Genomic DNA, 25,435 nt, shown 5'->3' on the forward strand with positions numbered 1-25,435 from the left:
GCTCAAGAAATGCACAGAGAAATAAATCATTATACTTACTCCAAAAAAAAAGCTGTCTTTTCCCTCTTTGTGGCACTTCAGAAAGTATTTTGTGTGGACTAACTGGGAATGAAAAACCTCAGAACTGTGACTGTATTTTGATAGTAAATAATAACTAAAAATTTTTAATATCTAGATTAACTATTTTGAACCAGAAAATATGCTTTTGATCCTGAAAGGGAAAAAAGTTTTATTCCACATGTCCTTTAACCAGTTTTCCAATTTTTAGAGAATTGCATTTGCACATACCTGTGCCTGTTTTAATTCCTGTTGCTGTGCTATAATGATATTCCTGGCTGATATGGATCAGTATTAGTCTGAGAAAAAAACCTAATGCACATGCTTCCCAAATGGTAAGCTCAGGCTTTTGCAATCTGTGGAAAGTTAGTGCAAATACTGTGCTCCACTTCCTTCCTCACAGTAAGATTTTGAAGTTCTGGTTTTAGTCTCTCATGTCAGATCAGGAAATGCAGCAAAAAAAGAAGTCTCATGTTTCTGTTGGGATGTGTAGGATGAAGTGATGAAGAGCTACAAGCAGAAGTGGGATATCTAGATGTGTAAAGTAACACCATCTAGTGTGATGAAGAGGGTTCTCTAATCTCCCTATTATTTGTTTTTTAAATTTTTGTGGCTCTCAAAAGTAATTTTTAGGGAAAGGGGGAAGAAGAGCAGCAAAGTTCCTTTACAGATGTTTCAGGTGCAACACAGGACAAGACAGAGTTTTCTTGGAATTTAATGGTAGCAGAAGATGAGAGTTTGATAAGCTATGAAAGACCTAGCAGGAAAGATGGTGGAGGTGGTAAGACACAGGTGGACCACTGCCTTCCTTTGCTGCTTGCTGACATGAAGACATGAAGACATGAAGAGCTGTTTCTAAACCTGGCTGAGATCACATACAGAACTGCTGAAACTGAGTCCAGCTTCCTCATACAACTTGTGTCATCACACATGGTACTCTGGCTGCCCCCTTGTGCAGTACATGATGGTTGGAGCTGTATGTGTTAATTTCTGGTGGTTCTAGCTCTTCATTGCCACTTGTTTCTGGGTTTGGCTTTTCATTCCTTTTAGTCATAGTCTTTGCTCTGAGCCACATCAGACTGCTGATTGCACCATTGCTTGCTGTCTCATCTGCTGGGGATTCCCCTGGGAGCCAGGGAAGAAAAAGAACACCTAAGAAAGGAGTAGGAAAATGGGAAGGTGAGGAGAAAAGGGAAGAAGATCTCATGTCATTTTTTTTCTTACAGCACATTGCCCTTCAGAGTTTCCATGCAATACAGCCTGTCTCTTGTTGGGGGCTGTGTTCCAGGGAAGGATTTTTCAAATGGTCTGTTAATAAATCCTGATTGAGTCACAAAAGTCTGTTGCAGCTCACTAAACCTGGCAAAACTGGGGGGTTGTTGTGTTGTGGTGGACAACCTGGGGGGGGCCACATGCTGGTGACCAGCCCTGCTCATGGCAGAGGCTGGGAAGGACAGCGGCGAGGGCCTGATCCTGCCCATGGCACAAGGTGGAGAGGAATGGACTAAAATGGGCCAGGTCCATGTCATACCAAAGGTTTTATGTTTTAACATTTACAGGACTTTCTCTTGGCCAACCAAAACAAAACAAAAGGGAAACCAAAACATATAGTGAAGTGTTTTCAGTGAATGACTGTGGGCTAGTTCCCCTGATGTCAGGGAGAAGCTAATGAATAAAGCTGCAAAGTCTGAAGGATGTGTGCTTGACTTCTGTTCATGCTGCACACATCTGTGTGCCCAATGTCAACTGAGACGTGCCTGACACTATATTTTATGGATTAAAGGTTAGTGATACCAGGCTATAAGTACAAAAAACCCTGGTGAAATATGAGTCCTTAGGGCAGAAGGGAACCTGAGGTAATTGGCATAGAGATTGTAATCTTTCTTTTCCTACTGCAGGATATACAGCCTTAATTTTAGGGTCTCTTTTGTAGTTTAAGGCAATCTATACTAAAAGCTGACAATGAATGTACTTTAATGTAGTGTAGAGGGCCAAGTATGATGCTAGATACAGTGGGAGGACTATATAGGATTTTGGGAAAAGGGAGCCGAATCTGTATTCTGTTTATCTGAAAGGGAGCCCTGGATGTAGGCACAGACTGAGGAAAGAGATGCTGGAAAGCAGTGCTGCAGAAAGGGACCTGGGGGTCCTGGTCTATGGCCAGTCAGTGAGTCAGCAGTGCCCTGGCAGCCAGGAGGGCCAGCCCTGTCCTGGGGTGCATCAGGCACAGCATCAGCAGCCAGGCAAGGGAGGGGATTGTCCTGCCCTGCTCTGCACTCATCTTGAATATTCCGGGCAGTTTTGTGTGCCACATTATAAGAAAGATGCAAAGCTATAAGAGACTGTCCAAAGGAGGGCAACATGGATGGGGAAGGGCCTCGAGGGGAAGCCGTGTGACAAGTGGCTGAGGTCACTTGGTCTGTTCAGCCTGGAGGAGACTGAGGGGAGAGCTCACTGCAGTCACAGCTTCCTCATGAGGGGAAGAGGAGGGGCAGGCACTGATCTCTTTTCTCTTGTGACCAGTGGCAGGGCTTGAAGGAATAGCATGAAACTGATTCAGGGGAGGTTTAAGTTGTATATTCGGAAAAGATTCTTCACCCAGAGGATGGCTGGTCACTGGAACAGGTTCCCCAGGGAAGTGGCCGCAGCAGCACCCTGACAGAGTTCAAGAAGCATTTGGATAGAGCTCTCAGACACGTGGTGTGACTCTTGGGGTTGTCCTGTGCAGGGTCAGGAGTTTGATTTTGATGATCCTTGTGAGTCCCTTCCAACTCAGCATATTCTATGATTCTAATAAAAAGCCCTGAAACATATGCAGAAAATTTTATTTATTTTAGTGCATATTAAAGATTATAACTTGGGTTGGAAAAATCACCTAGTTGCACTCTCTTCCCCCACGTTGCCGGCCCCTGCAGTAGTCAGGGCTACTTTCCACCAGAGCAGGTTGTTCAAAGCACTATCCAGCCTGACCTTCAGCACTTGTAGGGATGGGGCATCCACAGGTTCTTTGGGTAACCTGTTCCATCATCTCACCACTCTCACAGTAAAGAATTTCTTCCTGATATCTAATCTAAACCTACCCTCTTCCAGTCTAAAGCCATTCTCCCTTTTCCTGTCACTCCATACCCTTATAAAAAGTCCCTCTCCTTCTTTCTTGTAGGCCCATTCAGATAGTGGAAGGATGTTGTAAGCTCTCCTTGGAGTCGTCTCCAGGCTGAACAACTCCTCTCTCCGCCTAGATAACATCTAAAAAAACCAAAAATGTTTCAGTGTGGCTGTTTTGAAACAAAATTATTTAGAACCTGAGAATTAATATTAATGTAGAACTTTATTTGTTTCAGTTAGTTCCCAGTCAGTAGTTAAATCTACAAAGTAGATTTAACGGTGAAGTTTTACTAATAATACAAATGTAAATATGATGTAAAACTATCTTTGCCTGAAAGTTATATATTCCCCACCTCGGGACCTCAGGCAAATAGGGTGTGGCATTAATTGATCAGTCCTTTTCCGTGAGCTTTAGGAAATAGCGAAATAACGAACGATGTGACTGCGCAGTGCTCTGACCCCAGCAATGCACTAGGTGGCAATGTTGGTTTTAGTTTTACTGCTGCCTCTTCTCGGGAACTTGTCTTAATTAGCTCCTTTCAAAAACAAACATGCTGTTTCAACAGAGGGTCAGTGTACATTGTTCTGGGCTGCTGCTTTTATATTTATAGTCATGTAATCAATATGTTGGAAGGGTAATTAATTTTTAACTTCAAGCCAATTGTAGATCAAATGCTACTGGAGTTACTGGGTGGAGACAGTTTAATTTCCTTTGAAGCAATGATACTGATTAGCTGTAAAGGGTTTTCAGTGAGTTGCTAGAGATCGAGAAGACCTTTTGCTTTGAAATACTGGTGTTAACTTTAAAGTAACACCATTACTGTGATACAGATTAATGAGTTGTGGCATAATTCTGATAAAGTTCCACTAATGTACTTACTATATTTTGTCAATTCCTATTTCAAAGCAGCTTTATCTGCTTTGACTATTCCATTCTTATCAAAGGAATGGTATAAAGTAAGCATTAAGTTGATCAAACTGACTCTACTTTTTATCCCTGTTGTCTCCTTATCTGTCTTTGGGGACTCTAGAGGCCCATGGCTAAGGATGAGATGTGACCATCTGCACTGCAGCGTATTGGAAGGATGGCATGAGAAGCTGGGGTATTTTTTGAAATCTCTCCAACCCATGCTTGTCAGACATGCTGGTGTCCTGGCCTCCTGTCCCTTTCTCCTATTGTCTAGGGCAGCTCTGTGTGTCTCTCAGGTTCCTTACTTGGAGATACTTGCTAGCTTTCAGTGCTCTTTCAGTGTTTTCAGCCCATCCCCTTGATATGTCCTTTTCCTCTGAACTAACCTTCCTTGATCATATTTTCATCTGTTCACCCTTTCATCTTCTTCTTTGTCTCTGTTCTTCAACATCTAAGCAAACTGGAATCTCAGCACTCAGCTCTCTATCCTTGTCTTACAACTTTAACACCTTCTTCTCCTTTTTGTAATCAATAAATGAGCCATTTTCATGGATAGGCTATTGACCCTTTCTCTGGCTGTTTGGATTCTTTCTGATCTTGTGTCTTTGCTTTCCATTACACAAAAATTTTACTACAGGCTGTGACTGTCCACTCTTGGGCAAGTCTCAGAGCCTCTCTGCTGTCCTCATCTCTGTTGAACTCTTGGCTGACTTTTGATACTTAGATCGTTTAATTGGATGTCATGCTGAGTAATACCATGAGCACTGGTTTAATCTGAAATTAAACTTTTGTTTAGTCTAACATTAGAAAAATAAGGTCAATTTCAAAACAAAAAATATTTCCGTTTCTCTTAAAAAAGGCAGCCTCTTGTATTTTTATGTTTAAACTATTAATTTAATTCAGTCTGGCCTGAGCAAATATTTCTGTCCTTTCAAGTAATACTTTTGAGTAAATCTTATCAATTAATGGAACTATGTTACTGAGCTGTGCTGCAAATGTCTCTGATTTCTGCTGGAACTAAGAATAGCCCTCAGTACAGATGGACACAGCCATCAGATATTGAGACTTGTCAGAATTTTAACCTTTTCAGGAAGACAAAACATCATAATTAGGAAAATGATCAGCAGAGGTTAGGGTCCACGCCATTGCATTTTCTGTCAGAAATTAATATTGTGACTAATAAAGGCAGGACTGCAGTTACTGCAGCAGACTGTTCTGTAGACTGTAGCCTACAGTTGTTTGTAAGATATTAGATTAAGATCATGAAATTTATTCTAGTTTTGAGACAAACTAGAGATGGATATATAAGATGGATATACAAGAAGACTGAAAACTCAATTATCATAACCACAAGAACTGAAAAGAAAAATCTGTGCTGTCTTCCTGTCTGCCGGTTCCACAGGATCCATTTTCCCAGTGATCTTAGTCACAGTGCTTCAGAGTAGTACTTTTGTCAAACCTGAGCATCTTGGGGAGCTCTGGGGTGGCAGAACACATCCCAGTGTATTTACAGTAGAGGGAGCTGATGTTCAATGCACTTGCCTGTGAGTTTTAACTGCTGTGCCAGTCTTTGTACAGAACATGCCATTACCAGTGTGTGTGTAAGCACTGCTGAAGAATCAGCTTCTCTCAGGAGTTTGAGAGAAATTCATCCCTTGCCCACTCGCTGCAGTCTCACAGAGCTCTCTGTCAGGGTCAGGGGCCTCAGAGAACACTTGTTAGAAGGGGACACCTCCCGGGGCCCTTGGGCATTTTCCCCATGCATCAGGTTTGACAGGAGGGAGAGAGTGGCAGGAGGGTTGGTGTAACACTGCAGATGTGGAGCCTCAGTGCATCTCCTCCCTCACCTACCCAAGTCGAATGTTTCCATCTTTCCAAATATCATAACTACCTATTACACCATGAACAATGTCTCTATGGTGCTCTTACCTTTGCTCTGCTTCCTGACTCTGGCCTGTTTTCTGCCTGACACATCCATGATTAAGTGCTCAAGAAATTCCTTTTTGTAAAAAGCTCCCTTTTTAGAAGCCAGAGGTGTCTCATTCGTTGGTATTGCCTGGCTGGATTATGCAAGTTATTCAAAGTTAGTTAAAATAGAGACAAAGGAAGTGTGAAACCACTAAATACATATGTATTAAAAATATGTATTATGTAAAATGAATGTAATATTCTTTTAATGCAGGCTAGGGTATGAAGGGTTAAGGTTCCAGCTAACTTGAGCTCCTGCTCCTGGCTTTGCTGTAGCTCCTTGGTTAAAAGTTGTCCTCTTGAGGCAGCTTTCCTGAGAGCAGTTGTTCAACTAAGGTAATCACAAAAGAATGAGTTAGGGAAGGGACATCATCTCAAGACAAAAGTAGGATATAGACTTATAAAAAAGAGGACTCAGTGTCCTGAAGACCCATCTAACTTGTATGTCCAGAAGGATCCTCAGGCAAGTTACTTATTTGCCTTGTTCACACCTAGAGCCACATTTCTCAATCTGTTTGTGGAAAAAAACCCTCTAAGCACGTAATGTGCTGCAGCATGCTGTTTGTCCAGGCAACTTGGGTTATACTATTCGTGACTTAGTTTAGCCATGAGCAACACAGCTGCTGACCTAATCACTCTGTAAAGTGGAACATTTTGAGAGTACCAAGTTTATCTTTGGCACCACACTTTAGAGGGAAAGAAATAAAGATGGACTGGGAAGAACCAGCAAGAAGAAACTTAATATGTTAAGAAAATAAAGGCTATGACTAAAGGATGAAAAGAGCTTCTTAATCTGAGAAAAAAGAGATTAAGATGGGGCATCTTTGCTTAATTTTTTTTTTCTGTAGATAACCTGACAGTTGTTTGTTGGCTACGTAGCCAGTGTTGGGGCAAAAATAAGGGTATGGGTCTCATACCAAGTGAGAAAGATATAGAAAAGAAATCCAGGAAAACTTTTTGCCCTATACAAATAATGAAAACTTGAAATCTTTGTAGCTTGTACAAGTGGGTTTTTTTAAAGAAAACATTAGACAAATGTTTGCCAAGGCAAACATTAAGTGTGTCTACCCTTAGTGACATGGGTTGGACCAAATAAACTCCTGACACAACTTCCAGGCCTGTATTTCTCTGCAGGTGCTTTGAAATGTATTTATGAAAAGCACTCTCTCCAAACTAGGTCGTGGTATTCATTATAACAAAGGAAAACTCATATCTCCAAAATTTGCTCTTTCTGCCAGTTCTCTGGTCAGCTTTCCTCCTCAGGCCTTGGCACTAGGCATTATCATAGCAGGCTGAAATTTTCATTAGCTGTTTACTCAGAGGAGTGTTTGATTAGAAGCATCATGAAAGGAAACAATGAGGCTTTTATAGACACTTAAACAATTTTCAGTATTTCCTAAACACAAATATTTTCACTAATAATTTACTTAACAAGTCTTCCTAAGAGTGATTGATTTTTGAGCTGTGTGCTGTGGTCTTCATTACTGGTTAGTACCTTCATGTTGAACAGTGTACTGATGTTAGCTGATCACAGAGGTAGGATGCATTTGATGCTTTTTCAACAGCTTTTTATCAGTTTTCCCTTGTCTTGAGTTAAAAATGATTGTAGGCTGAGGAATATCTCTCATGTTCTCTAAGTGTAACTTGGCTCTGTGGGAAGATGTGATATAGAAGCAATCTGTACCTGAAGGAAACCCACTGCACAACATAAGTGTCTGCATTTGTGGATTTCATGTACATGAAGAACATAACACTGGAATTGCAAAACATAGATAAGCCAAAGCAGCAGCCCTCCTTGCTCAGATCCCCTGTATCTGACAGCTTACTGCTCAGTTCTGCTTTACGACTGAACAGAAGTTCCCTTGCAACTGTGCGAATCTGTCACTTTGTGCTCAGATATTTGGAACTTGCAGTACATCTGGGAAGTGAAAAAAATGCTGGGAAGTGTTTCAGATCTTGCAGCTGAGCACTTCAAACAGATGGCTTTTTTCCAGAGAGAGCCCTTCCAGCTTTTAAAATTACTCCTCATAAAATTTGACCTAGCTATTTAGGGGTATTAGTAAGAGTGGTGGGGAGGAGTGGCATTAAACTTGTAGAAAATAGTGTTGGATACCTTGAGCAGTAAAATCCTTTGATCTTCTTGCAGTCTCTAATTTCCTGATTGTGGCTGAATGTAGAAATGATGGACAAAGTTTCTATATTCTCATTCAGATGATAAAGGAAGTTTGGTGATTTGGTTTTTGTTGGGTTTTTTTTCCACTGAAATGAGACCTTGTTGATTTGAATTCAGGTTGAAAATACCAGAGTGTTGATCCTGTATGTTGCACTTTATGAATGAGTCATGAGTCTGTTTTATACTATCTTGGCAGACTAGAGCAGAAGCACAATATGAAAAATATGGTCTAAACCAAGCATTTCATTAAGCAAGACATTTGTTATTGGCTTTTCAGTATGGGCCATTAACCTTCATGGACACTACTTTCCATGCAATGAAGTAACTATTTTAACACCATTCACTATTTTATGCAGTAAAATATATAACTACATACATTTTATGATAAGTACTATAAGGACTTTGGAAGGGGAATCTTGAAAGAAGTGCTGTGTAAATAATGATTTGTTTATCACAGTAACAATAATAGAAACATATTGTTCATCACCATCCAGACCTTATCTTCCTATTTAGAATTATCTACAGAGAGTAATATTGGGTAGGTATTTGTGCACAGACCTTCCATGTGATGATGCCTTCTTGGTAGTGTGAAGATACTAGAGGCAAAGACACAAAACCTATGTCAAGGTGCCCAGAATGGCCAATAGAAAAGAATTCCCTTCAATTATCCAAATGAATTGGCAGATACATTTTGAAGCTCCTAGATATATGACATAGATTTAAACATATTTTAAAATAATTTACTTTGTATTTTTGTGATGGTTTTAGGAAAATTCTGCTGATACAAATTAATAACAAAATTCCCAGCAAATGTGTTTTATCACTCTTATTGCAGATGTACAGGTATTTTTTCAGGATATTTTTGGGTAAACTTAATATTGATAAACAGAAGTAGAAGTAGCTTTGACATGTATGCCTTCTGTTTACCTGAATTTTATACAGCAGGGCAGGTTACACCTTTCAATGAGGTGAGTTTGTTTCCATTACTTCAGTGATGTGATTGATGGGAATTGCATGGACATGACAATTTTTTGCCCTCTTCCCATCTGATTCAGAGCTACTGATAGAAAATTCGTTCAATAGCTGCAACAATTTGGTGCTCAAAGCTATATGGAGGACACAGCAGTGCTGGAGCATTTTTACAGTTATTGAGCTGTTCACCTTTGAGGGAAATGTTTCAATGCTGTTGCAGTTCTTATGGCCCAGTGGCAGATATATCACATAGGCATGGCTAGTGATTTAATAGACCAGGTAACTTCAATAGGTACATTTCCAGTAACTGGCAATGAATGAAGAAGCTATTAATTTAATTACGTTTCTCTACAAAATGCAAAAGTCACATGGTGAAAGGGTTTTTAACTTCTGATTATGGCTGTCATTCCTGTAGCAGTCCTCTCTTCTAAGGTTTACTTAAAGAAACTGATAACATGCAATTGGAGTTGGATGTGACTCACTCCTTGTTATGTTCCACTTGGTGATGAGGGTGTGTGTATTGTCACATCTTCCCATATGTTTGCCATCAATTCCCCACCATGAGCTCCAACAGGCTGCAGCCCCGCTGTCTTTCTTAAACTCCCTTTATTTTGTATTGAGCCACACAAGATAGAGAATATACCACTGTTGTCTGGAGGGCTTTTTTCCCTTCCTAATTAAATTTCAAAGTCTATTTTTAGCGTTTGCGTTCAGTTTTGTCGCACTTGCAAAGCGTGCCAACTGCCCCAGTGAGCTGCAGCCTCCTGGCAGCTGAGGTATCCATGTTTGGTCATGCACCCTAAAGTTTTTGGCAACAACATTTTTCACATCCTAAAGGAGGATATTCAACTGTCATTTGTGCCAGAGAGGGTCTCACTGTGTGCTTGATAATTAGAACCTGGCAAGTGTTAATGCATGGTGTTTGTAGGAATGCAGGGAGCCTCAGAGGCCCAGGCAAGGATGGCTTCCCTGTCAAATTGTAATGCATGTAAGAAAACGTTTGGCAGATAGTGACTAACCTCCAAACAGCACCGGGCTGCATCAAAGTACTTCCTGCTGAAACAGAAAAGCACACGCAAACCAGAGGGTCTCCCTGGGCTGAATATAGCAAGGATTTACCTGCTGCTGAGGGTCTCTCCCCAGGCATTGTGTGTAGTGAGGAGGCTGCTGGCTCTTGAAAGAAAAGCACCAAAGTTAATAGTAACAACAGCTAGAGAAGCAGATTCTCTTACAAAACAGAAATATTTTCTCTTCTGTCCCCCAGGAGGTCATGATTAAGGTTAAGCTACAAGTGCTTAACCTTAATCAGAAAGACACTTTTGGTATCCTCACTGGAAGTAAATGTACCTGTAGTGTTAGCAGGTGGATGGGGATTGCAAAAGGAAAATTGAAGTTTAGTATCAGAGCAGTTCTGGAGTGAGAGACTGATTTCCACTGGGCTGGTGTCTTTTGAGTCAAATAAAGTTGTTCTGAGTTCTCCCTGCTGTCTGTGAGATCACAATTTCTTGTAAATGTTTTTACTAATCAGTTTGGCACAATCCTAAGATTTTCTGTGTCTTTCTTTCATGCTCGGAATACTCAGTTCACGACCTGCTTGTTAAAAAGAATGGAAATTGGAATTTTCAGGAATAGATATTTTGCTTAGTGAGTAAAAAACCTATTATGATTTCTATTTCATTTATCTGCTATGACCTTTTCCTCTGATATGGTATTATGGCTGAATCCCAGAAATCAAATTTCTGAAGGGTGAGTTTCATCTTAAGGTAGAAAATTATTTTGAGGCCCTTTTGCAGTTTCTCAAGTGTGCTGTTTTTGCCACTGCAACCTCATAATTTATTTACATAAAGCGTGTAGGTCTCCTCTTCATGACTGATTTTAGCACCAGAGCCAGAAAATTAGCAATATGCTAAGCCTTAGCAACCCAGTGGTACTGTGTATCACTTTCCTTTGTTTTGGAAACCTTTAATATTGGTGGATGTATTGAAAATCTTCCTTAATAGAGACAAGTTACTCTCAATGGAGTAAAAATCTTCCTAAATAGACAAAAATGAGTCTCAACGGTTGAGTTAATAGTGCACTCAAAAAGTTGCTGTAAAACCAACAGGAAAATTTCTGTGGGGTGGGGATATCCCTCCCTATTTTTCTGTCTCTTGGCTTTTGTGTAGGGTATCTGTTATGCAATGTTTTGGCCATGGGACTCATCCACTGTTGATATTCCTGTGGTGGGAAGCCTGCCAATGTAAGTCAGCTGCAGATCTGCTGCAGTGTGTACCTGGTAGAATCAAAATTACTAGGATGAAAAACTGAGCATGGGAAGCTTGTGATTCTGTTGACCCTTTCATAAATGCAATATACGGCATCCCTGAGAAATCATGAGAAGTAATCAGAGGAATGTGTTACAAATCTGGTATTTAAGTTCAGACCATCATTTGACTGTGTGTTACGCTGGTTTAGATTGAAGACCCTGGTATTAACAGCTGTTTTAAAACCTTGGAGATTTTTTACTGACTTTTCAGGGAAATCCTGAAAATTTATTGAAAATTAAATTAAATATAAATAATTAGAATAAAAAATGGATCAGTCTTGTGACATAGCAGGATGCTTTCATTCTTAGCTACTATTTTCAGTGCATTTTTTGCAGAATAAAAGAATATTTAGGGTTAGAAGGGACCTCTGGAGATCATCAAGTCTGAACTTTTCTCTGAAATATACTTTGAGGTAAAACTGAGCATATATATCTTTTGTTAAGGAGTAAAAGTGTGTGGAGAAAATGTGTTTTGATGTTGGGTTTTCCTGCTATTTTTAAATGAAAAAAGCATATAAATACTGTTTTTAATCAGTTGAAATCACAGAATTAACTAGGTTGGAAATCTTTGAGATCATCGAGTTTAACCTATGACCTAACACCACTTTGTCAACTAGACCATGGCACTGAGTGCCTCATCCAGTCTTTTCTAAAACACCTCCAGGGACAGTGACTCCACCACCTTCCTGGGCAGCCCACTCCAATGCCCAATCACTCTCTGTGAAGAACTTCTTCCAGCCTAAATCTCCCCTGGCCCAGATTAAGACTGTGTCCTCTTGTCCTGTCTCTGGTTCCCTGGGAGAAGAGGCCAAGCCCCACCTGGCTACAGCCTGCTTTCAGGTGGTTGTAGAGTGATAAGGTCACCCCTGAACCTCCTCTTCTCCAGGCTAAACAACCCCAGCTCCCTCAGCTGCTCCTCACAGGACTTGTGTTCCAGACCAGCCTTGTTGCTCTTCTCTGGACACATTTCCACATCTCAACATCCTTCCTAAACTGAGGGGCCAGGGCTGGACACAGCACTCAGGGTGTGGCCTCACCAGTGCTGAGTGCAGGAAAGGAATCACTTCCCTGCTCCTGCTGGCCACACTATTGCTGATCCAGGCCAGGGTGCCACTGGCCTTCTTGGCCACCTGGACACACACTGGCTCATGTTCAGCCGGCTGTCAATGAGATGATGTGCAATGAAGTATTCTTGAGTGAGTTACACACAAAATGCTCCCCTGAGATAAGACACTGGAGAAATAAGTTTGTAGGGTAAGCCTCTAAGCCTAGAGAGGCACTGGACAGTGTGTATTGCAGTGTTTGTGGGGTACCCACTTAAAGTACACTTCACAAAAGAAAACTTGTGAATTCAGTGGGAGACATCTCATGTAACTGGGAGGAAATGCGTGGGAGAAGGGTGGGGCTGGCTTCTCTTGCTCCAGAAGAACCAAGAGCCCCCTGGATTTTTCTCTTCAGGTGTCATAGATACAAAACACCTTACAGACATGAAATGCAGGATGGATGACCCTGAGGGACACAGATTCAGGTAATTGAAATTTCTTGTGGATTGTGACTGATTAGGGACTTGGATACCAAACACAAGTGCTGGCATCCTTGTTGGGCCATGCAGGTACTCCTTATGGTAGCAAAATTCCAAGCTTCAAATGCCACCCCAACTCAAGAATTGCAAGGCTCTGCATGGGTAGAGCCTGTGGTTAGGCAAGAGGCTTCCTAGTCAAACAAACTATGCCATAGTTGTTGACAACAAATACTTGGTATCTTTCTCTGATGTATTTATGGCTAGGAGGCTGATGAACTGTGTGTTTGATTTATTGCTGCAGTCTGTATTTTCAGATTTCTGAGTTTTTTTCCTCTCTCTCCCACAGTTCCACAGGTTGCTCTTCCCATGTTAATCAGAAAAAGCATACGGACAGACTTGTCACTTTAACAGTCAATGTGAGCAGTAATTCTAGCACGAGGAGTTTAACGTATTACAATAATTCACTTTAATAACATGTTTATTCAGTCATGACAACAACTATAAACATAAGTACCATTCAGCTCTTTGCCGATATATGAACTTACTGACATCAAATCTTTACCAGAGTCACATATTCTTACAGGTGTCCCAGACACAACATTAACTTTATTAAGCAAAAGTTCATAAATAGTAAAAATGTCCTCTGTTTCACATTGCAGCGTTCCTTAAGCATGTACGTACAAGTTTGGAGTAACTTCTCCAAATCTATGTGTCATAAACTTCCTTAGCTGTTTTAACAACCACAGAGATGATTTTTTTTTGCCTGCAGCAAAGCCTTTTGTCCTTGAGCAATCTACAATTAGTATCACTCTCAGCAGACATGAAAGTTCATTTCTGAAATGAAAGTGGTGATGAAACACAATACAATATTATCTGCTCATAGCTTGCCTACCCACTCTGCCCTCATTATAAATCTTTCAGTTACAACACACTCTCCCAAGAACAATATATCTCCCTTATATCAGTTCTTTATCTGCATTACCTCTCTTTGAAGATCTTAAAATGGTTGGCCTGCAGCAATGGAGATATTATACTTAGGGTGGAGTGTGTTTACAGTCGGTTCTTTTCCTTTTTAATATTTACACAGTATTTCTTAAGGTTGCTACAGTTTATGAATCATGTACATTGACTTACATTTTCTGAAATGTTCACAGTGCAGTATTTTGTGGCCTAACCAAACTTTGTAAATGTCATTAAAAATAAACTTTTTTTTTAATATAAAAATAGAATACTTTATGTGTTTACACCAGCAAACCCAGTTCTATCCTATTCTAAACAAACTATACAGTAGTATGCACAGAATTCCACAGGAACAGAAATGACATGTGATGTTTGCCCTAAAGTTATAGTACTCTTCCCTAATGAATAGAAGTTTTATTTACTATATCTTTTCAAAATTGTTTTTCTGGTCATAACTTAGCATTAAAAGTAGATAATTCATTGGGTTGTGTGATCCAAGAAGAGAGTAAAGAGGGCCTAAAGCCATTTCTTCTTTTGACCAGTCTTCTCTGCTCTTCAGGGCTGGTATGAAGAAGTTACTGATATGCCTGCTATGGTGGGGTCTTTTTAGGTCAGGGCTGCCTGCAACACCTGCAGGTGCTCCTTACTCACCTTTGTTAGCAGCTCTACCCAAGGGTAGGTGGCAGAGGTTCAGCTGCTCACCAAGTGACTCAGCAGACAGCAGCCTTCAAGTTTTAATTCCCAGAGTGATTCACTGTTTATTGAAAGAAATGGAGGCTTTTCGTTTTTCAGCAAGTGATCTGTTGCTGTAGACTGTTTGATACAAATAAATGACTGAATGTTGGAATAATGTTGACACTAGGAATGCTTTAAGCTAGATGACTTTCCCGTTGTTTTTTTGTACCGTCTGACTATACCAGAGAACTGGTGTGACATAGAATCAGAGAATCACAGAATGGCCCAGGTTGGAAGAGATCTTGAAGATCATATAGTTCCAGCCCCTCTGCTGTGGGTATATTGATGAATGTTGAAATTCCAGGGATGGGGCATCCACAACTTCCCTGGACAACCTGTTCCAGTGCATCCCCACCCTCACAGTGAAGAATTTTTTCCCAATATCTAATTTAAACCTACTGTCTGCCAGTTTAAAGTCATTCCACCTTGTTCTGTCACTACATGCCTTTGTAAATAGTCTTGTTCCATCTTTCCTGCAGGCTCCCTTCAGGTACCGGAAGGCCGCAATTAGGTCATCCCAAAGCCTTCTCTCTTCCAGGCTAAACAATTCCAATCCTCCCAGCCTTTCCCCACTGGAGAGGTGCTCCAATTCTCTAATCATCATGGTTAATGATTGATGTCCTTCCTGTGATGGGGCCCCAGAGCTGGATGCAGCACTCCAGGTGGGTCTCACCAGAGTGGAGAAGGGGCAGAACCCCCTCCCTTGACCGGCTGGCCACACTTCTCTTGATGCAGCCAGGATACAGTTGTCTTTCTGGGCTGGGAGGGCACTTTGTCTGCTCATGAGCAGCCTCTCATGCACCCCAAGTCCTTCTTGGCAGGGCTGCTCTGCATCTGTTCATCCCCAAACCTGTGGTGATACAGGGGTTGCGCTGCAACACCTTGCCCTTGGTCCTGTTAAAACTCATGACATTCCCACCAGCTCACTTCTTGAGCTTGTCCAGGTCCCTCTGGATGGCATCCCATCCTTCAGGTGTGTCAGCTGCACCTCTCAGCTTGGTGTCATCTGCAAATGTGCTGAGCGTGCACTCGTGCCCTTTGTCTGTGTCATTAATGAAGATATTAAATGACACTGGTCCCAGTGCTGACCCCTGAGGGACACCACTTGTGACTGATGGCCATGAGGACTCTGAGCCATTGGCCACTACCCTCTGGATGTGACTGTCCAAACAACTTCTTATCCATCTTACAGTCCACCCATCAAATCCATCTCTCTCCATTTCTGAGAGGAGGTTGTAGGGGGCTGTAGCACAAACCTTAGAGAAGCCCAGATAAATGACATATGTACACCTCCCCTTGTCCTCTGGTGTAGTCACTCCATTGTAGAAGGCCACTAGGCTGGTCAGGCAAGACTTGCCCTTGGAGAAGCTGTGCTGGTGCCTTGAATGGTGGTGAAGGTCTGCCCTGTCCTTCATGTGCCTTCTAGGAGGATCTGTTCCGTGACCTTCCCAGGCACAGAGGTGAGGCTGACAGATTGGTAGTTCCCAGGGCTGTTCTTTGTTCTCAAAGATAGGTACACTGTTCCCTTTTTCCAGTCACCTGGGACTTTCCCTGACTGACACGACTTTTTGAATATCATGGAGAGCAGCTTGGCAACTGTATCAGCCAATTCCTTCAGGACTCCGGGATACATTTCATCAGGTCCCATAGACTTGTGCAGGTTCCCTGGGTGTCGTAAACCTGGTCTTTACTTACAGTGGGAGGGGCTTTGCTCTCCCAGTCCTCATCCTGTTGTCCATCCTTTCAAGAGGTGTGGGAAGAAATGTTGCCATTGAAGACTGAGGAAAGAAAGTTAAGTACCTCAGACTTCTCCTCGTCCACCAGCACTGTTTAACAGAGGGGGAACACCTTCTTTGGCCTTACTTTTCTGATTAACATAACTGTAGAAGCCCTTTCTGTAATTCTCTGCATCCCTTGCCAGGTTCAGTTCCAGTTTTGTCTTGGCCTTCCTCCCCCACTTCTTACTCAGTCATACTTTTCTATACTTATTTTACTGCACACCATTTCTTGATTTTGATTTCTGTTGAGACAGCATGAGGCTGGCTATCTTGGCTGCCAGGTTCTTAGAAACCTTGTTGATGTAGTTCAAAAATACAAAGTTTTCTCCATGTGGGATGAAAATACATTCTAAACTCTTGTAATTCTCATTGCATTTATTGGCCTTTTGTGTGGAAACCATTTCTGCACTGCTCGTTATCCTAAAGTACATGCACAGTAACAGTCCTTCCAGCCATACTGATTGATATTCTACTTTCATGGCATTTGTTCTTGGGTCTGAGCACACATTAATGACAGTTTGTGGAACTAACTCTGGAGGGTAGCACACCACATTTCCATTTGTTAAATTGATGGCGTTCTCCAAATACTTGGAAATTACTGTGACGGTTTATGGAATCCTGTATTCTTAAACAATATGATGTTGTGTCCTTGTACTAGTGCAACTTGGGCAGCAACATAAACATGTGCAACAGTGTTCTCACAAAGACTGGGCAGTAAAAACTAGCGGATAAAATGTTTTCCTTTTTGTTCATACAACGAAGAATGCATTTTCCTTAATTTCAGACATACCCGTCATGTGTCAACATCCACGTCTGTGTTGTCTTGTGATGATAGAAGAGAAGGATAGGGAGCAATGCACTTGACATTGACATAAGTAGCATTGACATGAACATAGTGTTCCCCAATAAAAGTGGAGAAGATTGTTGATATTTTTGAAACGAGTTCAGAAAATGCTGGACGCATCTCGGGTTTTGGATGCCAGCACTTCAACATGACTTCATACCTGCCATTCAAATAGAGAAGTGTTCAATTATGAAATCACATAAAAGGAAAAAACCCCCAACTTTCTCTTTCCTCTCACAGTCTCAGTTACTATAGTACCAGAATCAGCAGCATTTGCAGAAGCCTTTGCAAACTATTTACTTACAGTGGATCAGGGCAGTATTCAGGTTGCAGCAGCCTTCTTCCTTGCAGTAAGTAAACAGTTATATCAAAAGAATTTACATCAGGATAAGGCGGTGCCCCTCGTGTCATAAGTTCCCATAACAATACACCAAAGGACCACTAAGAAAACAAACAATAAATAAAAAGTTAAAGGGTTGGAGGGCTTTACATTCCTGTTTTAGAAGATGGTTTGACAGATTTAAGCATTCAACTGCATGGATTTTCTCTTTGAAAAGCTCTTTTACTGCATTCAGCTTTCTTTTAAGTGGGCTAATAAATGCTGTAGGGACTTGAGGAGCCACTTAAATAAGAGGCAGAGAATCTCAACTAAGTAAATGAAAGAAAATAAAAGCCTATAGGCCTGATACTTTGCTGGTGTAAATTGGCAGACTTCTTTTGAGGTTAATGGAGCTCTGCCAGTTTACATGAACTGATGATCTGGCTAACTCTGTGTAAATACATGCTGAAGACAATATACACGGTGAAAATTCTATGCATAACAAGTCAGTCTGAATCTGGATTGAACAGAGAGCTAAAATACAGAGCAATCCAGGCAACTGACTTCATTGTAACAATTTTTTCTTCGTAAATGGCCAGGTAGTACTTGAGATTGCTGTAGGCAGCCAGTAAGTATTTATAAAGCAAATAAAGTATTTTGGAGAACTGTTAACTTTTACGAATCTCCAAGTTAACCAGTTCTGTCAAGCTTTCCAGAGCCCCTCCTATAGCAGGGTTCTTGGCTTCTTGGAATGTCCTTAGTTTCCCTTGGAACAGGGTTAAACTCCTAATTCTTTCCTGAGCAGTAAGATATATATATATAAGGTCAACAACTTCTTGCTTAGTGATTGGGACAAATACATTTTCTGGAGGTAGAAAGACTCTTTTATTCTTATCTGAACAAAAGCTAGATTCAAATATCAGTTTTCATATGGAGCTGTTCCATTAATTAAACACCAGAAAGGTGCCTCAGGCAATAGAAAAGAAATAAATAGGTGATAGAAATATATTTGTACATTACCACATCTGACTTTGTTGTGAACTTCTGAGTTTGTAAACTTTCTAAAGCCATCCATTTCACTGGCAGTTTAGCTCCTGTTTTATTGTGCACACTGTAGTACTCTTTATCATAGACATCTCTAGCAAGACCAAAATCAGCAACCTTGACAGTGAATTTTTCATCCAACCTAGAGAAATGACAAAAGGTATTATTTTCAACTGAATGGTCAAGATTTACCGTGTTGGTGGATTATAATGACTGACTTGCATTTTTGGGACTGTGACTTTGGATGGCAGTACTTTATTTGGCATCTATGAACTAATGTAACACTGAAACAAAAGTGCAGCAAAGTATATTTGACACCCATTTAACACAGTGAATGAACTCAGGAAATTACTGATATTGTTTTGATAATACAATTTGAATTATAGTTATTTTAAAACAATTGCTGTGTATAAAAAGATTTTTGCTAATAGCCTATACATACTGATTGAGTTCTACATACTTTCTTCCACAGCTGTTTTTTTTGTTGGTTTTGTTTTTTTTGTTTCTGTATCCTTAAAATCTGCTCATTTTTATTTCCAAGTTAATGCATCACCTTTCCTACTTACTCTCAGTTTTGATAAGGAGGGATCCATCATTATCTCAGTGACTGCCTTTATGTAATAATGTAGTCCTGTAACTAAGGATGAGTTTGATGTGTGTTCTGGGGGAAAATTATGGCATAACAAAAGATCTCTTGGGGTTACAGCTCAGCCATACCAGAAGACCTCCTAAGCTTGGTATTTATCCTGATAAGTGGTATCATTATTACAAATAGAGTGTGGGTGTGGGCATTTTCAAGCCTATCCTTCTTTACATGAGCAGACTTAGTCACAGCAAGCACTTCCTTTTGGGCTTCTTTACAGCCTCACACAGTCACAGAATGGGTGTGGTTGAAAGGAGCCCCTGCAGACCATTTAGTCACCTCTGTCTCCCCTGCTCAAAGCAGGGTCTGCTGCTACAGGTTGCTCAGAACTACGACCAGGTGGGTTTTGAATATTTGCAAGGATAAAGACTCCACTACTTTTCTGGCAGCCTGGGTCAGTGTTCAGTCATCTGTACAATAAAAGCGCTACTGTGTTTAAATGCAATTTTTTTCTATTTCAGCTTGTGCCCACTGCCTCTTGGCCTGTCCTTGGGCACCACTTAGAAGAATCTGGCTTCCTCTTCTTTAATCCACCATATCATTTATATATATGGATAACATCTCCTTGAACCTTCTCTAGGCTAAATGATCCTGTCTCTCTCAGTGTCTGCACATGACATTTCCCTGTCTTGAATTTATGAGGTTTCTGTCTGGACAACTCTGGGCTGTTGAAGTCAGTGGATGGGACAGAACCATCTGCTGTATTTACTGATGTTGTAATTTAACCTGATGAAAGGAGTAGGAAGGAACTTTGATGCATCAACAGGAAATAGTTTATGCCATAGCAGGTTCCTGCACCTCTTCCAGGATAGTGGAATGGAGTAAAGAGTCCCTGAGGACTATATTTGCATGCTGGCTTCCTTTCTGATAGACATCACCAGTGCAGCAGGGCCTGTACTGAGTGTTGGATTGCACATGGCCCCTGGGGAAAGTGGGTCTTGTGGCAGCAGCTCTCCAGGCTCTGAAGTGCTGATCCCTACAGAAGTGCAAAAGCAGTCATTCAGTGGTCATGTGAGACACCCTGAGAGCTGTTCCTTCCTCACCCAAGGAAGAGACAGTAGGCCAGGGGTATGTCCTGTTGCCACCATTTGGACTTTGATTATATGAACTAGGTCTTTTGTTCAGTAACCCAATGCATTTCTTCTTAGGAAATATGAAAATGTGCTTGTTGCTTTTTTCATCCGTTAAATAACCCAATACCTGCAATAAAATGTTCTTTTTCAGAAGCTGTTCAATTGCATAGGTGTGCACCCTTGAAAAAAAGAGTAAGACATCTGATGTCACAGGTTAATGACCCTTTTGCAGCCAGAGTTCCAGTTTGTGATGTGCTAAAAATAAACTTTAAGGCTGTGCCTCATTAATTCACAACATCAGTGATAAATCAGCATAATCATATTGGCAAATCCTGTATCAGTTTGTCTTTGTGGGAACTGAGCTGTCTGGCTTCCCAGACACTAGTAAGATTCTTTGAATGTTAATTTGTGTGCCTGGTTGAGCCAAAGTAAGCTCATACTCATGTAATGAAAGACTATTGTCAAGAGGTCTCACTGGTGTTTCTTTGTGTTCCTGTTTTTCTCACAAAGTTCCTCTGTGTTCCTCTCCCTCCTGGTTAGGTGTGGCAGCAGAGACATGCTGCTTCTGAAGAGGCTGGGTGGAAGCACAGCAAGTTGAGACAACAGCAGTTTAACTTCCCTTAGGAGATGCCTTTTAAACTCTAACCAATGATTTTGAGAGGCTACACTTTCACCTCAGCTTTCTTATTTCTCACACTCCAAAAAAGCTTATGTGTCAGAAATGAGCCCTTAGCAAGATGAGTAGCTCATCAGTATGCAAGACAAACATCAGTATAATTGCAGAGCAATGAAAAAACCACCATCTTTTTACTAAAAAATAGCAGAATCCTGGAAACTTCAGTTTATCTCATCTCATTTCACTGTTTTACACAGAAGAGTGTGGTAATGTGGCTAAAGTAGATGTCTGTACTTACATACAGTTTCTTGCTGCCAAATCTCTATGGACAAACTTTTTACTTGCAAGGTATTTCATTCCTTTTGCAACCTGAAGGCCAAATCCAATTAAATCTTTTACTGTTGGATTCTGTAAAATACAAACATTTATGATAAAATGAATGCAGAAGCTTAAGGATTGGACTGCTTTATGCTGTGACTCTTTAGGTTTTATACACCTCTCCTGCCACCAGAATGATCAAGAAAGGTTGGTGCTTGTAGTGAAACTAGTTTAAGTTTAGGTCAGCTTCTTACCCCCCGTGAGAAAACACACTATAGGAAAACAAAAGAGCTAACACTCTCCAGAAGAGTAGAGTTTGCAGCACAAGCAGCATAACCTGACCTGAGAAATGGAACAGTATGCTGAAACTTCAGCTTCACAGATGATACACAAAATTCACATATGTGGTCTTAAGGGTGATAGCATGTAACTCAGTAAAAGGTACTAACTGTGACCTTGGAGCTCATCAGCTGGAGATGACCAAGAGAAGAGAAAGTACTATATGGGACAAAATAGGTGCATCAGTATGATGTCATGAAAAAGGCAAATGTGACCTTAGCAGTTACCAGAGGAAGATTTTTGGCAATGATTGTTAACTCTTTCTTCTTGCCTACATGGTGAGATGATACTCAAAATGTTAAATATCAAAATAAATATAGACATAAATCTGTAAATCTTTTATGGCAATAATATGACTTGTAATAGTAAGGATACTACAGATTTTTGTGGTTTTGACACTGCTTCTTATAATTTTCTTCTGTGGAACAATCTGATTCAACTGTGGTCATTATTCTATTTATTTCAGGAAGGACTATGGCACCATTTAGAGAAAAGGGACCTGGTGCTTGTAGAATGAGAAAAGCTCAAATGGGAGCAGGTCCCAGCCTCAGAAAGCTTAACTCCTCCAAAAATTTGTTGAAATTAAATTTTTTTAAATTGTACTGGCTATTGCTGATTGCCGTAAAAGCAAGGACAAAATCTTATTGGCTCAGAAATCACTTTATGTTGTTCTAACACTGTGAAATAGGTGAAATACTACAGTGTAAAGTGGGCTTACGGTGCCTGAGGTAAGATCTGTGGTCTCCTACTTGAGAGAAAGCAGTGAGGCTCATTTGAGCAATCTACAGTTTTTCAATAGAAATGGGGAAGATTGCTGATAAGAGTGTATGCATAGTTTTATAACAGCTCCTGTTTTTCTTTCTTAAGATAAGAAGAAAAAATATGGATAATAAAGGTGCTGTGACACTAGCTGGACATGGAGTTCCCTCACCTAGGAGTTGGAAGAGCAGAGGCTGATGACTGGCACAGCTGTGCTAAAGTCAACAGAGAGTGCCAGTTTAACCAGCAGATGACGGGGCCTCTGGACGTAGATCTCATAAACACATTTGTTTATAAAGAGGCTTATGGATGGGAAATGAGAAATACTTATTGCTGATAATTTCTGGGAAACATTCTAGAGAGGAATTTGAGGGGGAGGGGAAGGAGTGGCGCTGCTGTGGCTGGGCTCGGTGCCAGACTAAGCAAGTGCTGAAGGTTAAGGTGTAGTAACAGCAGCAAGTTGCAGACGTAATGTAATTATGAGAGCTTGTAAGTGTTGGAGCAGGGCGTGGCCAGACTTGCATTACCATTTATACCTCACCAGGTACTTACATGAGTCTCATTCCTAATGAAGTTTCGAAGATCTCCATGTTTCATGTACGGAAGAACAACTAATGGGGATCCTTCATTGGGCAAACAGATTCCCAGGAGCGACAGAACATTGGGATGAGTGAAATCTTTCATGATTATTCCTTCTTTCAGAAACTGAGCTACTTCTTCCAGGTCTGTAATCCCTGAGAAATCCAGTAATAAAATGAGTTAATTAAAAGAAAGAGAAACAAACTAGGGTTCATTTCTCGACAGCATGTCATTGCACAACAAAGTGATAATGAGAGACTACAAACACGCTCTCCACCTCCCACGTTACAATGAGGTTATGTGCATTGGTTTTCTTACAATGACCAAAGACAGGCTGTTGGTAATTTTAATTCTGTTTCTCCATTTCTTATTTTGAATGATTTAAAATTGAATAACAACACTTGAATAAACACTTGAATAAACTTGAATAAAGTCCTTAATAAATGTTGTTATACTCTCTTCATGTTTTTCCAGCAGCTTTTCCTACTCTTCAGCAGTTTAACTTCCAAACCCAAATCTTCAGCACTCAGTAGAACAAAAAAAGATGCTACCTTTCCCTTATTTTCCAGAGTTTTTTTCTTTGTAGAGGAAATATATGGACATTTCATTTGATGTAAAAATATATGCCAATGTGTTGCGGTAATTTGGAGTAATTGGAATTGCTCCAAAGATAAAGCTGATTCAGCTGCAACTAAGAATCTTTGTGAATGTATACTTCACTGGAACTTATTGGTTCACCCCAGTTATCTTTGGAATGAACAGTAACATCTCACTATTAAACATGTAACTCACTATTCAGTGACTTCACAGCACAATGAATTTTCCTGCTATCGTTATCCAGCAATGTCCCATGATACACACAGCCAAAATGTCCTGTATAAAAAAAAAGAGAAATATTAGCTTTAAGAAGTAAAATTAGCTTTCTGGTATTTTCCACTGGGTAGCAATTATACTGTAAGAAAGTGATCACACTCCATTTCTATCCAATTCCCAACACTTGTAATATACACTTCCTAACTAACATATTAAAATAAATGGAATCAGACCATTACATAAAACCACCACTACATAAAACCACCATTACATAAAATGAAAACTCTCCTTGCAGCATAATTGGTATTTCTTGACCTAAATGGAGAGTATAAATAATGACAAGGCTGGCGCCACAAGTATTTTGTGTTCTTGTGGTGACTAAGCACATGACACCCACGTCAGCCCGTTCCCATCCTCTCCTGTGACATGGGTGTCAAAGGAGGACACCTGGAAGGCACAGGGAGCAGTTAGGAGCTGACATGACCCCTGGATTGGTGGTTCCCAGTGATCTGCAAGCCCACGCTAAGTGGTCCACTGGACTGTACAAACTTGATGCATCTGATGGAAAGGACAGCCACTCTGGGATTACAGTCGCTCAGGTCTCGCTATTCCAGGGAAAATGTTGAATGTTAAAAGTGATGTGTTGGCTGTGGACAGTTTGGGAGTTGCTCTACTGATCACAGACTGAAGACACCACTTGGCAGTTTTTTTCTATGGCCTAGTTCCAAGTATAAAATATCACTAAAATGATGAACAAAATTTGCCTTCTTTCTCATGGTCTAAGCAGTGAAATGAACTGCCAGGGACACAGAAATCCTGTGCTTTCCTGCCAAGCAAATGATGTTGTCTAACAAAACTTACTATGAGAAGTCAGGTTTACCAGTTTGGGAAACAGTGAAGTTTGAGCTCCAGGTTCAGACATTAATTTCTCTAAATCAAATTATGTACGTGCAATTGTGGCTTCCTTCACAGATGAACTATTTACTGGAAACTTTTACAATACTAATATTTGCAGTTAGAAAGCATATTTTTTTTTCCTTAAGTGTGAGCTCTACAGAGAACAAGACTATCTGATCAATTTTACTACGTTCCAGTCATAAGCTCTGGTCAGAGATCACTTTGCTTTGCTTTTGGCTTAAAGTAAAATTAATCCAAAGTTTGTTTTATAAAAGCAACTAAAATCCCATCAGACCACAGATTGCTTGGAGCCTGGGCAAAAATCCTAAAGCTTGGATTGGGTGTGTCTAAAATATTTTGGGGTTTGGCCCATTTCTGGTTAGAAGGGAGAAAATTTAAAACGGTTAATTATCTTGGTGTCATTCCAGATATTTTTCAACATTTAAAAAATGGGAAATTACTTGGAGTTTTCCAAAACAAAAGAGAAAAGAAAAAGGCCCACCCTTGCTTTGGGGATGATGAAGTGTAATACATAGAAATGAAACACACTGACTGTTTGTTTGATTTGTGGCTCTTGCCCTGCAGAAGAGGCATTAAGAATATAATTTATAGCCAATTTTTTATCAGTACTCAACAAGAGACCTCTCATGCATGATCTGTAGAAATACTGAAATACAGTTTGTACTTTGGTTGCTAACAGGTACTC

The 25,435-nt window shown here is 40.5% G+C and overlaps 1 protein-coding gene across 1 annotated transcript in view; it reads right to left on the reverse strand.

The window, feature by feature from the left end:
* Positions 1-17,244: 17,244 nt before the first annotated feature.
* The window catches only part of MET (MET proto-oncogene, receptor tyrosine kinase), an 86,772-nt gene continuing 78,581 nt past the window's right edge, over positions 17,245-25,435 (reverse strand). Inside the window, exons 17-22 of the mRNA XM_041421062.1 lie at positions 23,812-23,892; positions 22,993-23,174; positions 21,323-21,432; positions 18,669-18,834; positions 17,634-17,770; positions 17,245-17,489 (exon numbers count right to left, since the gene is read on the reverse strand). Of these exons, the coding sequence (XP_041276996.1) occupies positions 17,279-17,489; positions 17,634-17,770; positions 18,669-18,834; positions 21,323-21,432; positions 22,993-23,174; positions 23,812-23,892 (887 nt within the window). The 3' untranslated portion in view covers positions 17,245-17,278. The remainder of the gene's footprint in view (positions 17,490-17,633; positions 17,771-18,668; positions 18,835-21,322; positions 21,433-22,992; positions 23,175-23,811; positions 23,893-25,435) is intronic.

Source organism: Onychostruthus taczanowskii, unplaced genomic scaffold (assembly GCF_017590055.1).
Source record: "Onychostruthus taczanowskii isolate IOZ18803 unplaced genomic scaffold, ASM1759005v1 scaffold68, whole genome shotgun sequence".
Lineage (NCBI taxonomy): Eukaryota > Metazoa > Chordata > Aves > Passeriformes > Passeridae > Onychostruthus > Onychostruthus taczanowskii.